The sequence below is a fragment of the Lepidothrix coronata genome, unplaced genomic scaffold (genome assembly GCF_001604755.1).
Source record: "Lepidothrix coronata isolate B3197 unplaced genomic scaffold, Lepidothrix_coronata-1.0 Scaffold165, whole genome shotgun sequence".
NCBI classification, from domain to species: domain Eukaryota; kingdom Metazoa; phylum Chordata; class Aves; order Passeriformes; family Pipridae; genus Lepidothrix; species Lepidothrix coronata.
Window position 1 is genome coordinate 135,436 of NW_016690345.1, and position 14,390 is coordinate 149,825.

General features: G+C 44.1%; 1 protein-coding gene across 10 annotated transcripts in view; it reads left to right on the top strand.

Annotated features, from left to right (window-relative positions):
* The window catches only part of AGAP1 (ArfGAP with GTPase domain, ankyrin repeat and PH domain 1), a 292,625-nt gene that overhangs the window by 126,142 nt on the left and 152,093 nt on the right, over nucleotides 1-14,390 (top strand). For all 10 annotated transcript variants that reach the window (XM_017829561.1, XM_017829556.1, XM_017829558.1 and 7 more), the window contains one exon: nucleotides 3,817-3,909. In XM_017829561.1, coding sequence (XP_017685050.1) covers nucleotides 3,817-3,909 — 93 coding nt within the window. The remainder of the gene's footprint in view (nucleotides 1-3,816; nucleotides 3,910-14,390) is intronic.

Below are 14,390 nucleotides of genomic sequence, written 5' to 3' on the forward strand. Positions count from 1 at the left end.
GTTCACTTCCCACATACAAAAAGGATAAAACCATTTCCTCACACTCTAAACAAAACCTGAGCTCTTGGCCTTTATGGAGTAGAAAGTTTCGGTGCTGTTTCGGAGCACGGAGTGACAGCACAGAGCCCCTGGGATCCCGTGTCCATCCCAGCAGGGCCATTTGGATGTGAAATGGGATCCTCGGCTCCCACAAAGGAGAGAAAATCACCCAGTTTGTGTTTGGGTGCAAAGTGAGTGGTGTGTGAAGAGGTGCCCCCAGCGTGGACGCCGGTGTTTGAGCGCGGTGCTGTGGATTCTTCCTGGGAATACTCCGGAGTTCCCAACCCCACTAGGTGTCAGTGTGAGCCCAGAAACCAGCCCAGGCAGAGCTCTGGACAGGGCTGGGAGCCACCACGTCCCTCAGAAGCAGCACTGAGCAGGCCCGGGCTGAAGGATGAACTAAACACTGTCAGGGCTCTAGGGGTGGTGTTGACACTGGGGAATTTGGGGCTGTTTTAATCTGGAGCACGTGTAAATTTGAGGAAGTGAATCGCAGAAAAGATTTGAGAAGAATGTTAAGTCAGCCATGAAAAAATAGACCAAAGCTCTGGTCTGTGGTAATTAATAACATAGTGAGAGCCAAATTTACTAGTACGAGAGGGTGTTGAGAGTTGTCCCAATGTCAGATAGCTGGGGGAAAACTGGAGGAAAAACAAGTCTCATGGAAAAATAATGATCATAATTTGACTTTTCAGAATTAGTTCTGACTTTTAGATCTGGGTGTGTTGAAGGCTGTGTAGTGAGTTGCCCTGTAGTCTCTGTCCTGAAGTACTGAACACCCACCCTGCTGCAACCCAGATTTTGTGCTGTATCAGTCAGGTGATGACCTGGGATTATTTACTTGAATAAACAGATGACCAGTATTTTCTGTGTAGTTATGAACAGAGTGCGTAATCAAAATATTTAGCTCTGGATTTCTTGCTGTGCTTCTCTTCCCAGCCTGGAACTTGCTTATGCCTTTATCACTTACAGAATCAAATGTGTTTCTGTTTAATGATTGCAAGTTACCCCTTGTTATCTAGCACAGGTAATCTTTTAGTGACCTACAGATCTTTTAGTGTTGGAAGAAAATTGTGAAAAGAAGAAAACAGATATGATTTCTTTTAATGACAGTTTTTGAGTTGGAATAGTGTTTGAGAATTTTAAGCACGTTCACGTTAAGTGTGTTAAATGCAGCATCTGATGTTTTTGGCTTTGATTATTAATGTTTGTTGTAAAGCTATTGTTGCAGCAGCTGATTTTTCACTTAGGTGATAAAACAGATCAAATATTAGCAGAAGTCTTAATGTCCTTTTTTTTTGGCAGTGTGATAACAGGGATCACTAAATAATAGTGTGTAGGGCAGGTGGAGATTTAAACTGCATCTGTGGGGTCCACTTCAGCGAGGAATTGATTGTAAGTATGTCTGATCCTGTGTGGGGTGAGGGAATTTGTGGGACAGTAAGGTGCATCTCCCTTCCCATATTCAGTATTACCTCTCTTATACATTTACAGAATTGCAGGAGTTTTTTCAAACTTAAACTCTCTGTCTCAATGTCTGCTATTAGAGGTCAGGATTCTTACTTTTGGGGTGCTCTGCACTGCTGATCTGGGTCTGGTTGGGCCCAAACTCAGACGCTTTATCCCTCTGGAACTAAATCTCACTCCACAGCCCATACTTGGGTCAAGTTTTACACTGATTAAGTCTGTGTATGAATTCTAGTGCAAAGGGGAAATCAGTCAACTGATATTCGTGCAGGTGTTTTAATTTTTCCAGACTTCTGGTTCTCTGGCATGAAGTTTTAAACAGAGCAATTTAACATGTAGATATGCCATCAGAAAAAGCCCTAACAAGTGTTGATCCAGCGTGGTGTAGAGTCTGTTTTTTTTTATGCTGTGGGATGTGAGATGTATCGTGTGTGTCGTAGGTACAAAAGCATAAAAGCTCAGACCAGATCTTTGTTTCACTGTGCGATTTGTCTTTATAAATAGCAGAGCCTGCTAAGATTCTCCCCTGGAAAATGTGATTACAAGCAGCTAGAATAGAATTTGCCTAACAGAAAGCCCTATGTTTCTATACTTTTGCCATTGGACAATGTTTTACACGTAGATATTTCCCTTCCACGTGCAAGCGTGTTATTTCCAGATGCAGTTATTGCACGGAAGGGAAGACGGGGTGATTTAAAACCAAAAAGTGAAAACAAGCACGTAGATATTCAGCTTGCATTTCAGAGGCAGGCTCCTTTCTTTTTAAAAAAATGGGATAAAAAAGAAACATTCAAGTTGACAACTCCCCTCCCAGGGATTTGGATACCTTCACTGAGATTCTTTACAATGTCACTTACGGGCTCTTTGCCCCATTGAAGCTTTGTTTTGCCTCGTATTCTTGGGAAGTGGCACTTTCAGAGTCAGAAATCTGTCTTGAAGGACGGGGAACAATAGTTATCCTGCACATTGGATTTCATCCCTCCCACTTGTTTCGCTTTCTTTCATTTATTCTTTGTTTAATTCCCCGGCACGTCATTCCATTGCCGCGATCCATAGTAACTGGTGAGAGGAGCCCGTTCCCGGCGGAGCGGGGAAGGCAGCATGGGATCCCCGCTGGGTAAATGTGTTCTTAGAATGCTGCTACTTGAAGTCTTGCTCCGTGGGTTCCCCCTCCCCTTCCCTCCTCTCCCGCCCGAAGGCAGCTGCTCCGGGGGTTTGTTCCTCCTTCCACTTCTCCGTGGAATATGGAAAATGGGTATTAGCGACGCACCGTCCTCATTGTCCTCCTGATTTCAGTGTTTCAAACATCTCTTTCCACTGAAAATGAGAAGCATCGCCCCGGTTTTCATTAACTCCCCATTGTGGCACTGGACATCACAAATGGGCTCCTTTCATGTATCATCTCCCGAGTTGAAAAGCACATGAAAATGTTTTCTCATTTTCGATATTGTGTGAGTAATGTTCCTATTGGAAAGTAATGGAGTGAAGTTGTCACTTGTCAGTTCAGTTATTAAGGAGGATGACTCTCAGGTCTTCTTTTTGTAATAAAATAAATCTGTCAAAATCATTACGTCCGTGTGTTCTTTGGCAATAACGGGCTGCAATCTGAATATCTGCTTAAAATCCCATACAACTCGATAAAGTCGGGGGGTGAGCACTGTGACCCTACTCCTACATCAGCTCCAGCCTTATGGAACGCCAAGAGAAAGCAATTCCAGTTTAAACATCTTTTAAATTCACCTCATGCTGATTTTTTTCCCACATTGTGTTCAAATAACTTTTTCCAGCATCAATCCCCACCTTTTCTTGCAGCTCCAACTTTCTAACCCTCCCAAAGTGGAAAGAACTAATAAGTTAAAGTCAGTGTGATCAAAACTGGCATCGTAAAATTGTATTTCTAAATAGTTGATAACGTTTCTAAGAACCACACAGGTGTGAGTTAAATGTATGCATGGATATATTCAACTTTTTTAATGAGGAGCTGGAACTTTCATTCCTCATCGGAGCTGCTGTTGGAAACTTCAGAAACGTGTCCTCTGATCTGCTGGGTCTTCAGACACTGAAAGTGTAACTCTTTAAACCCAAATACATCTCAAACTAGTGGATGTTTGAAATTTATGGGTGGTATCTTATTTATTCAGATTTTAGGATGGTCTCGTATTTGTGTAGATTCATCTCACGGCTTTCGAGTCTATATTTATGTGTGACATTATATTTTAATTGCTTGGAAAAAAAAAAGGAAAAAAAAAAGCATCCTCCGTGTGAACCTGCTGCATTTAATGGAGCACAAACTTTCTTTTTGCTCTGTAGTCTCGGAAAGGGAGTGACCCAGACAAAGAGAAGAAGGTCCTGGAGAGCAGAACAGACAGCATTGGAAGCGGCCGCGCAATCCCAATTAAACAGGTAATGCCGAAACACTCGGGTTTTTTTGTGCCGCTTGCCGGAGTTGGGAGCCACACCTCGGGTCTCACACGATCCTGCGGCAGGGGCCGCGCGCTGGGCACCCTTTGATGTGCTCCGGTGATGAATGTGGAAGTCACTCACTTGACATCAATTAGGAGAGGTTCCTGTGTGTATTAAAATAGGATCATTAGAATAAGAAGAGGGAAAATGTGACAACAGGCCTAATGAAGTGCAGTCTGCCGGCCTGCATATGGAGCGCGTTTCCAGGCTGGGCTGCCTTCAAAGCCGCCTTTGTAGCGGGCTTTGATTGGGCCGAGTGCTGCCGGGCTCAGGGTGAATCACATCGCTCCACAAGAGCCCCTTGTGATGGAGCAAGAGCCTGATGTGGCCCTAATTTGCTGCCGCAGACGGACATCTGAACGCGGGGCCAGGCTGGTCCGCGCCGGCGAGGCAATTAGTGCCGGTAATCACGGCCGGTGTGTCAGCTGCGCGCGCCTGTTTGTAATTTGCTAATGAAGGAATTGTAACTTTGATTAGGTTCAGTTTCATTTAGACCTTATTATATAAGAGAACGTTTACAGCTGTAATGGGTGGCCTTAATTAAACTTTCTCATTACACAACAGGGCTTGGATTGGAGGATTTGTTTTGGTCTGTTTTGCTGGCCCGGACGCGCTTTCATTAGCCCAGAACGCTAAATTGGAGCTGTGAACGCTCCTTTGAAAGGCAAAAGCAAGGCCAGTGTTAGATAGCAAGTGTCTGGGGAATGAGGTGATTTGCTTTCTCAAATGCAATGACACCAAGTCCACGTGGTTGATATTTGCCTCACGAATAGTTTCTCTGTTAGTGTTTGCAAGTATTTACTGAGTTGCCTTGCTGGAGAGAAGTGCTCAGGGAAGGGAGCTGATTTCCTTCCCACACGGTTTCTCCAGGTGTTCTGGTGCCTGTCCTACCCTCCAGAGGCTCACTTGTCTCTCCTGATCTTTCCTCAGTCCGTGCCAGGTAGCCCTAGGTCTCCTGTGTGAAGGTGGCTTTACATATTTTGGGGTGTTTCATGTTTTTCCTCTTTTATTTCTGGGTGTGAGGGGGAGATGATTTTGTACCCTTAATTATCAACAGTGATTTTTCTTCTTCCAGTCGTTTCAAAAGACCTTTTGGGACCATCAGGCAGCAAAAATGCTGTGGTGTGTGAATCTCTAGTAGGCAGATTTTAATCAAGCACACTGCAATCCAGAAGAGCAGTTTGAAAGCAGAAAAGCTCAGTATTTGGCTCTGCATCCAGGGGAGGAGATTCCAGGCATTTAAAACAAGCTGCAATTTTATTTTCCTACAGTGTTGGTATGGTACAGGATGGGTTAGACCGGCTGGAATTCTTTTGGGGAATGCTAATTAAACAAAAGTGCAGCTGAGAGTGACAAACTGAGGAATACGTGTGCCAATATCCCAGGCATATGTACTGTTCTTTTCTGAAATGCTGTTGTATGGAATGAATCTGATTAAAAATGAACTCGTAGGAAGAGCAGTGTAAGATAAACATTTGTGAGTGTGATTGCACCACAATGCAATGTTGGAATGAAGTACCCCTCCAATCTCTCGAATTTCTGTTAGCAAAAATTCTCCTTGCAACCCTGGTTGTATCCTAAATATGACCAATCTTTTGGGAATGTGTACTGCTTGTTATTAATTATATTAACCCCAGTTGTGGTGGTTCCATTTTGTCATATACAAGCAATTATCAGCACAGATTTGACGCATGTTGTTGGCAGACCCGTCCTGTTGTCAGGGTCCAGGGAGGTTGGGTGGTTTGCAGTGCTGTGGGATGGCTGTTCTATGTGGGATTTCACATTGTTCTTGGATGCCAAGGGAAGGGATTTGGGGAGGGCTTGTGGGTAGAGGTGGCCCAGGTTCCGTTGTGATACAGCTGCTCCCGGTGGGCTCTACAGGTGCCACATGTGCAGACGTTTCTCTGAGGCCGCAGAAACTCCTGCTGGAAGAGGGGCTGGCTCTTATTTCACGTACCTTAACTGCAAATAAGGTGGAGGGATGTGAAAGGGACCTTCTTGACTTAAAAGTTTTAGCATGTTGTGCTTTTTAGGGTGGGAACCCCCTTCCGTCATGACACGTTTTCTCTGACAAACGGTCAGGGAATCACAGAATCATTTAGGTTGGAAGAGCCCCCTAAGATCAGAGTCCTGCCATTCCCCTGGCACTGCCAGGGCCATCACTAACCCTTGTCCCCAAGTGCCACATCCTCAGAGCTGTTAGAGCCCTCCAGGCACGGGGACTCCACCACTGCCCTGGGCAGTTCCAACACCTCATCTCCCTTTGCATGAAGACATTTTTTCCCAATATCCAATCTAAGCCTCCCCTGGAACAACTTGAGGCCATTTCCTCTTGTCTTGTTTCTTGTTACTTGGGACACTTGGGAGTAGGAAGGGAAGTGATGTTTCATGAAGCTGAATACAGACTGTAACATTCAGAGGAGAATGATCTTATTGCATCACTGAAAGACTTGTCCTCCTAATGCTTTGTCACCTTGTTTTCCAGGGTTTGTCCCCTGCTGGCCTGAAAAAAAGGAACTTATGGTTGGAACTCATATATACTGGATTTTGTGTTCTCAGTTCACTGCTACTTGAAATAACTGTAATTACCAAAAAAAGGGGGGTGGGGGGGGAATAGAAAAGAGTCTTGCTATTCTGCTGTTGAAATCAGTGGCTTGGTTATTCAGTGTATTTTGTGGTGCCTCTGTGTTGTTCTTTTCTACCCAGGGTCTCCCAAAAATGAGAAATACTATTTCCCAAATAAAAGTAAACATAAAAAAACCCCACACACAAATAAAAAAAATTCTGCAAAACAAAACCAACCAACCCAAAACACACTCAAACAAAAGACTCAAACAAACAAGAAAACCCCAACCGAAGCAAGTCCCTTGGAGAGTGGGAATGTTCTGGCTTTGAGGAAAGAAATGAAATCTCTCCCAGCACTAGAGAGGCACAGGGAGGGGGGGAGGAAGAGCTGATATTAGCCAAGTGGTTTTGTGTGTGATGGGGAAAGCAAAGAATAAATGCAGGGGAAAATCAGTTCTCTGGGAGATGCAGTAAATGTGCTTATGAGAAGTTTGTCCTTAGCTACAGTTTTTTCATAGATCAGGTCTGTGTTGCTGCTGGAATGAAGAGTTGCTGCTCGTTCTGTGTTACAGCCTTTCTGGGCCCCAGCTGCCGACCTGCACAGGGGCTTTTGGTCAAAATAAGCCAAGAGCTGCAACCTCCTCCTGCATTCCTGTTCCTGGTCCCTCATCCCTGGGAGTTTGAGGGAAATCCCGGAGAGTTTGGATGGTGCCCTGAGCAACCTGGTCCAGTGGAAGATGTCCCTCCTGCCTGTGGCAGGGGGTTGGAACTGGATCATCTCTAAGATCCCTTCCAACCCAAACAATTCCAGAATTCTGTGAATAGGTCAAACTGTGAACGGCACATTTCCTTCCAAGGAAACACCTTGTTCCTTCAGGGCTTATCCTTAACTCAGAGCAGTCTGGTTGAAAACAGTTAGTGCTCTTATTCTGTCTGTCCTTTCCACATGTTAGAATTGACTTTTCACTGCAGTGCTAAATATGGTTTTATTGGCCTAAGCCCTATAAAACTGTCCCAAGGAACCTTCCTGCTCCCAGCAGAACCCCACAATGTAGGCACTGAAAATAGGCATGTTTTTAGAACGTGGCTGCTCAGTCCTCCCAAGGTACTCTTAAGGTCAGGGAAATTTTGGGAAGGCAAGGGGAGGTACCAATACCTTGTGCGTGCACAGCCATAGCAGCAGTTTTGGAGAACTGTGGATGCCAGATTTTTTCCAAAACCACAAAAATTCCCAACTAAATAACCTGTACAAATTAAATGGAGTCAGAAAATGTCTGGAACAATATTAGCTCAGAGTTAAAATCCATAGAAGGTTCTGTGCTTCTGAGAAAGAGGCACCTAAACTAAAAATATTTATTTTTTTGTAACATTGCTGATACTATTCTTAGAGTGAGTGGTTTGCTGTGGTTGGAAAATCCTCCCTTCAAACCCATTTCTTCTGGAAATGAAGACTCATTCCTGGGTGCCAGAGTGAATATTTTGAAGAATATTTTGAGGCACACATTAATGTGCACAGTTTAAGGGACCAGACTTTCTAGAACGGGGGCTGGAGTTGTAACTTTTTTGAAAAAGAACTTTGGTTTTTGTGGATTTGGGAAATCTTTATCAGTAGGGCATATTCAAATTTAGAAAGAAAAAAAAAGGCACAACAAGAAAAATAAAAGCAAGAAGCTCAGCTCAGCGGTGAGGGGGCTTGTCATGTATTAATTTTTCATTGCTGTGGAGAATTGTACATACATAATCACTTGATTGCAGTGGGAGTTAGTGAGCTCCTATGGTGTCATTTGCATAAATCTTGTTAAGTCAATGGCAGTTAATGAAGTACAAATGAGCCCGGAGAAGGTGACATGCAAATCGTGGGTGGCAGATGGGAGGTCTGTTTTTGGGATGGCAGCTGTGTGCTCTTTCTTTTTTTTTTATGATTTTTTTTTCTCTGCTGCCCCCATCCCCCAGATTGGAGTGTAAATAAATACATAAGAGCTGGCCTTGACTTTCTGCTTCCAGCCCTTCTTCTCTTTGCCCTTTGCACTTAATCACAGATGCTCATATCATTATATACTCCAGCTATATAACCTTGACTGCTCTTTTACCAAAAACTGGTCAAAATAGCTGTTTGATAGGTTGGTTCAACCCTTGGCGTACCCAGGGAGGTGCTGCACCTCCTGTGCCCCCAGATTCCTGCACCCTTTAGGTATAACAAACTTGAAGCCTGGATTAGAAATAAATGTTCTAGTGGTTAATGTTACATTGATGACACAGTGAAAAATTTGCCATCCATGACTTGCAAAGGTGAACTTCAGAATCCATTCCCTTCCCTCAGTTTGCAAATGGCTGGATTAATGGAGAAAGTAGAATATCTTATTCAGGCTTTACTTTTAGGTGATATTTCAGATGACCTTCTTTGCCTGCCAGCTTGGCATATTTAAGCACATTAAAGTAATCTTAATGAAATCAGGTATTTTTTCTTTTATTTTACTCTGAACTAAAAATGACAAATATTTTTAGGTCAGGGCATGGGGGTGGCATCACTGATGTGCTTTTCACAAAAAAGGGTCTTGATTCCTGCACGCACAAGTTGCAGTTTTCCTTCAAGATGGGTATAAACAGAACTAGAACTTCTCAATGTACGTCTGAATCTTGTAAAAAAAGATCATTAATCTTGCCACAGATAACTGTTTTGAAAATGCTTTCAGCAAATGTCAAACTGGGCATAAAAAACCTGTCACTTGTCCTCACTTCCCTACAGGTGTAGGAGAGTCTTGCCTCTGCTTCACTAGAGCTTTTCTACTTGCTAACTCCCTTTCTGGTCATTTTTAGCTCTAGTTGGGGTGTTCACAGCAGGAGTTACACAATTCCTGCGCTGTGTTACCTCGGTCCTTCCCGCTGAACCGGAGAGGACATCCCACCTGGAACCTGTTTTCCCTTAAAATACCCAGAGCTGTCTGTCCAGCTGTAGGAGCATTTCAGCAAGCATGGCGCTGTCTTGGAAACATGTTTGGAAAAGGGATCATCTCCCATGTCTAGTCAGGCAGAGTGATGTCCTTAGTCATCCCCACTACCAGGAGAGCCCTGTAGTGCTTGGGGCAAGTGTCACATCCGAGACTCGCCATCCTCATGAACAATAAATGCTCTTTGCAGCAGCTTTCCAGGCTGCAAATGTTTACTTGGAGTCTACCAAAGGAGAGAAGAAATAAGCAATGATCTTAGCAGCTATTCTGGCTTAATTCATCTGACTTGACAGGGTGAAAAAACCGATCTGAAAGAGCAGGGTGGACAGATGATGCTACAACCAGTAGTGCCAGGGCTCATCTCATGGCTTCTCTTTCCTGTCTGTGTTCAAAATCAGGTTGTGTTTTGAGATAAAAACGGCTAATGCAGGTAAGGACCACGAGCATTTCAGAGGAGGAATGGCAGCAAACATCTGGAGGGCAGACAGAGCCCAGGATTTACTTGCCTTCGTTATACCTGTGTCTTGCTGCACAGAACCCTCTGATTCACTGACAGACCCAACCCCTTGTGGACACCTTCCACTAACCCAGGTTGCTCCAAGCCCAGTCCAAACTGGCCTTGGACACTTCCAGGGATCCAGACGCAGCCACAGCTTCTCTGGGCAACCTGTGCCAGGGCCTCCCCACCCTCCCAGGGAAGAATTCCTTCCCACTGTCTCATCTAACCTGCCCTTTGGCAGTGGGAAGCCATTCCCCTTGTCCTGTCACTCCAGGCTCTTGTGAAAAATCCCTTTCCATCTTTCCTGTCGGCTCCTTCAGGTTCTGGAAGGAACATCCACCAAAACTACTTCAGCTTTGTTTTTTTGCTTACTGATGCTCAGGCTTTGTAGAGAGTTGTTTGCAAGCACCAGTGTCTCCAGAGAGTGGCTTTCCCAAACTCTGAGAGGATGTGATTTACCAGGAACTGGCAGATGACATGGTTTGATTTATTTATCTCTAGCGTGAGGTGTAATTTCCTCTGTCACACGTCTGTCTAATCACAGTAATCAGTCTCCAGATCAGCTTGTGCAAACACCAGGCTATGGTTTGGAGCCAAATACTCTTAGTGCTGAAATCTTCTGTGTAATTCCTCCGCAATTGTTTATAATCAGAACATACACATTTTGCTGTGCTTTTTTTTTAATTAGCTGATTACTAGTTATAAAATGTTTTGTACTCGCTGTGGTTCTCTAAATTGTTAACTGGTCGCTACCAGTATAATTAAATATTTCAGAGCACTTGGCTGTGGTTGCATTGAACTGTGAAGAAATAATGTTATATAGCCAATCAAAAAGAGATACTTGTAAACTCATTTAAAGCGTCAGAGTGTGTTAGGACTATCATGGTGATGCTTATTGCAGGAGAAATTAAAGATACAGTTTTGTGCTAAGAGGCAATACAGAAATTAGTTCCTGAATTAGTTGTTAATTGATTTGGTAATTCCCTGGGGTCTGCATGCTCTTTTTTCCTTTTTCGTTGTTGCATTCAGTTAACAGTGACTATTCCCAGTGCACTTGAAATATTTTTTCCAATTAGATCAAATGTGCCCTTACATCAGAGGAACGGCCTCGGCTCCATGTACCTGCCTGGAATAATGTTTAATTTGACTGCCAAAGCTGGGTCTGTGGGTTTCTCCTGCTGATGAGTTTCAGATACCATCCCAACAAAAGCTGCAGTCCTAAGAGTTTGGAATGAAATAGCATTAAAAAGCTCTCTTGGAGGTGTGGAGCCCCAGGTGTTGAGCCCTGCCCTTGCCCGAGGATAAGGTTTGCAGTCCAAGGGCAGGGCCCTTGCTGCCCCTTGGCCACAGCAGGCAGGCCTGGGCACAAGCCTCAGCCCCTCTGACTGAGGCAATTCCTCTTTTTCCTTGCTGTCCATCGGTCTGTCCCACTGGATCCATCCAACTGCTTCCTCCTGCTTTCTGGAGCCCAGGTCTGGTTTCCCTTCCTGAGATAGCCAAGGATTGCAGGAGACAGATGGAGTTTGGCTCTCTCACTTATAAGGATTGAATTTCTAATATGTATTTTATATATATGTATTCTAATATATATTATAATTGGTCTCCTAATATTTTTAGAGTCTCTAAAATATGAATTTTCTGGTTTGCATCCTATAAAATGTCTTTATTTTATCTCTAAATACCTGGGACTGTCATACAGTGATAGTCCTGGGCGTGCCAAGACCAAGGTGAGCAGCCTCCACCTGCTCCACAGGTGCATTTAAAGATCCATAAATGAGATAATATTAATAACCTTTTCAGAGAAATTAACTTCCTGTCGTTTTTTTGCTTTCCCATGGCTGTGACTTGGAGCTAACAGGAGCCTCTGGTCCTTGTAGTGGAAGGAAGCTGGTGGTTTGTGGATGAGTGGACTGGTTTCATTTGAGGGAGATTTGCTTCATAACTCTTCCCAGCTCAAAAATTTGTCTTTGTGGTACGTTTCATATGATGGTAAACACACTGTTCTGCTTGTTACTTAATTTTACTTAGGAATAAGTAAATGGAGTGTATTGAAATGGTTATTAGTGTTGATTTTGGCAGGGGGCACACAGTTTCAAAAATAATATTCCATTTACTTGAGTGACTCACCCTTCAAAGTGAGCAAAGGAGAACAGTGCCTTGTAGGGCACTGATGGAAAGTCATGGGGTCAAACAAATCTAAAAAAAAAAAAAAAGGAACATTTTATGTTTCCTTAATGTGTTATATTCACGTTAATGCCATAAGAGCTCATAGATTTCTGCCAGCAAGTCATTGAGTTTCATTCTCTTTATTTATGTATTTATTTTAAATCCTACCCTAAAGTAATTCTCTGATTGTTTCTTAAGAGAGATAAGGACAAACTCCTGGGTTTGACCAACAGCAGATGGTTTGTAGCTGACACATCAGGTGTGATTATAACTCTTGCTCATTGCTACGAGTCAGGAGGAGATATTCCAGCTTTTGTTTGGAATAGAATTTTGATTGGGTTAAGCATCCTTGGAGAGACTGTGGAAACAAGGAGGAGGAGATGCCAGAAGATGTATCAGCCTCTGTAGAAATAGAAAGGCAGGAGCTTCCATTATCTAAAATACCAATATTTTAAAAAGGGGGGGAGATGAATCTCTGTTGTATAAAAGGAGCAGATGCTGCTCTTCAGGATAAACCAGTCAAGGATCTGTTTTCCAGTGCCCTGTTTGTAAGAGAAGTGAGAGAATATTTGTTTTTTCTGAGACTCTGCCATGAACACGTTCTTTTGCCCAGGGCTTGGTGCCAGCAGAGAACAGGCTCCCCCAGCTCCGGTGATTTCAGCCCCTGTAACAGTGCAGTGAGCAGGGCTGGGGCCTGCAGGAAGGAAGCAGGGATTTCTTCTCTTTTCAAACTGTGGAGAATGAAATACTGCAAATCCTGGAGTGCCTGTCAGACAGAACGTGGGGAAGAGGTGTCAGAGTACTTTGGGGGAGAGGAGGAGGCAATGAGGGAGAGCAATGTAGGTATCAAAGAGACCATCAGTAAAGAAAGCCATAATACTACTTTAAAAATGTATCAGAATTTCTCAGTGCTGAAGTGGTGCAATATATCCCAGAGGCACCTCTGTGCCATGTCCAGACAGACACTGACAGCACTGAGGGCACTGAGGGATCTCCACTGGTGCCCCCAGGCCACCAGCTGGCCCCTGGCCAGAACCTTTGACTCGAGGTGGTTGAGATGATCATGTCTGGATGCTGTAGAAAATGCTTACAAGATGCAGTCTCTTTATTTGAGCCACCTGCATCTATCCAGGTAATTAAACCCAAAACAATGGCATCAGTCAGTGGCTGAGTGTGTGGTTTTATAACCATAGAAACACAGAATATCCTGAGCTGGAAGGGACCCACAAAGACCATCCAGTCCAGCTCCTGGCCCTGCCCAGGACACCCCAACAATCCCACCCTGTCCCTGAGGGTGTTGTCCAAATGCTCCTGGAGCTCTGGCAGCCTTCAGGCTGTGACCAAACCCTGGGGAGCCTGGTCAGTGCCAACCACCCTCTGGGGGAAGAACCTTTTTGTGAGATCCAACTAACCCCCCCCTGAGCTCCCAAAACTCCCTGCAATCCATTGGGTTGGCAATGGCTCAGCGCTGGCACGGAGGGAGATCTCCAAATTGGCTGGTGGTCAGACCCTGGAGAGCAGGAATAATGGGCTTTTCCTTGTTTTTAGTGGATGAGACCTGGAATCACAGAATGGTTTGGGTTGGAAGGGGCCTTTAAAGATCACGTAGACCAACCCCCAAATGAACAGGGACCCCTTCCACACCCCATCCAGCCTGATGGGGAAGCTCCTTCGAGGGAACAGTGGGAAAATGCCTTTGTTTGGAGGAGCTGCCATGTGTGGGAGGTGAATCCATGTGCATCTGGAATGGCTTTTGTGACTGACTGGAGCTCTTCCTCCGAGGGCATGAGGAATTAGTCCGGAGCAGTGACATAAGAAGATTAAGTGGGAAGCTTATGACAGTTAGCAAGAGAGGCTGCCTGCTAGACTGGGGTTGACACAGTGATTATTAATATGTTGTAAAGATGTTTTGGGGATTCCACCATATTTGTATGGTTGCCAGCAAAACGTTGACAGTTGCATTGTGGTTAATAAATTCATTTAGATTTATAAGCATTGTTTACAGAACCTGTTCGCCTGCTGAAACTCTAACAGCATCTGTTCCTTGGTACTAATTAACTGCTAATTACGAATGAGCTTTGTGTGTTTGTCAGTATAACTGGCTCATGCATTTTGTAAGGAACATTAACAAATTGATTTACATAGTGGTAAAGCAATCAAAAGAGTAAACTGAACAGCACGCAGTTAAAGCCCTTTAGCCTCAGTTTTTGAACGAAGCAAACTTTGGGCATTCTGAATATTTT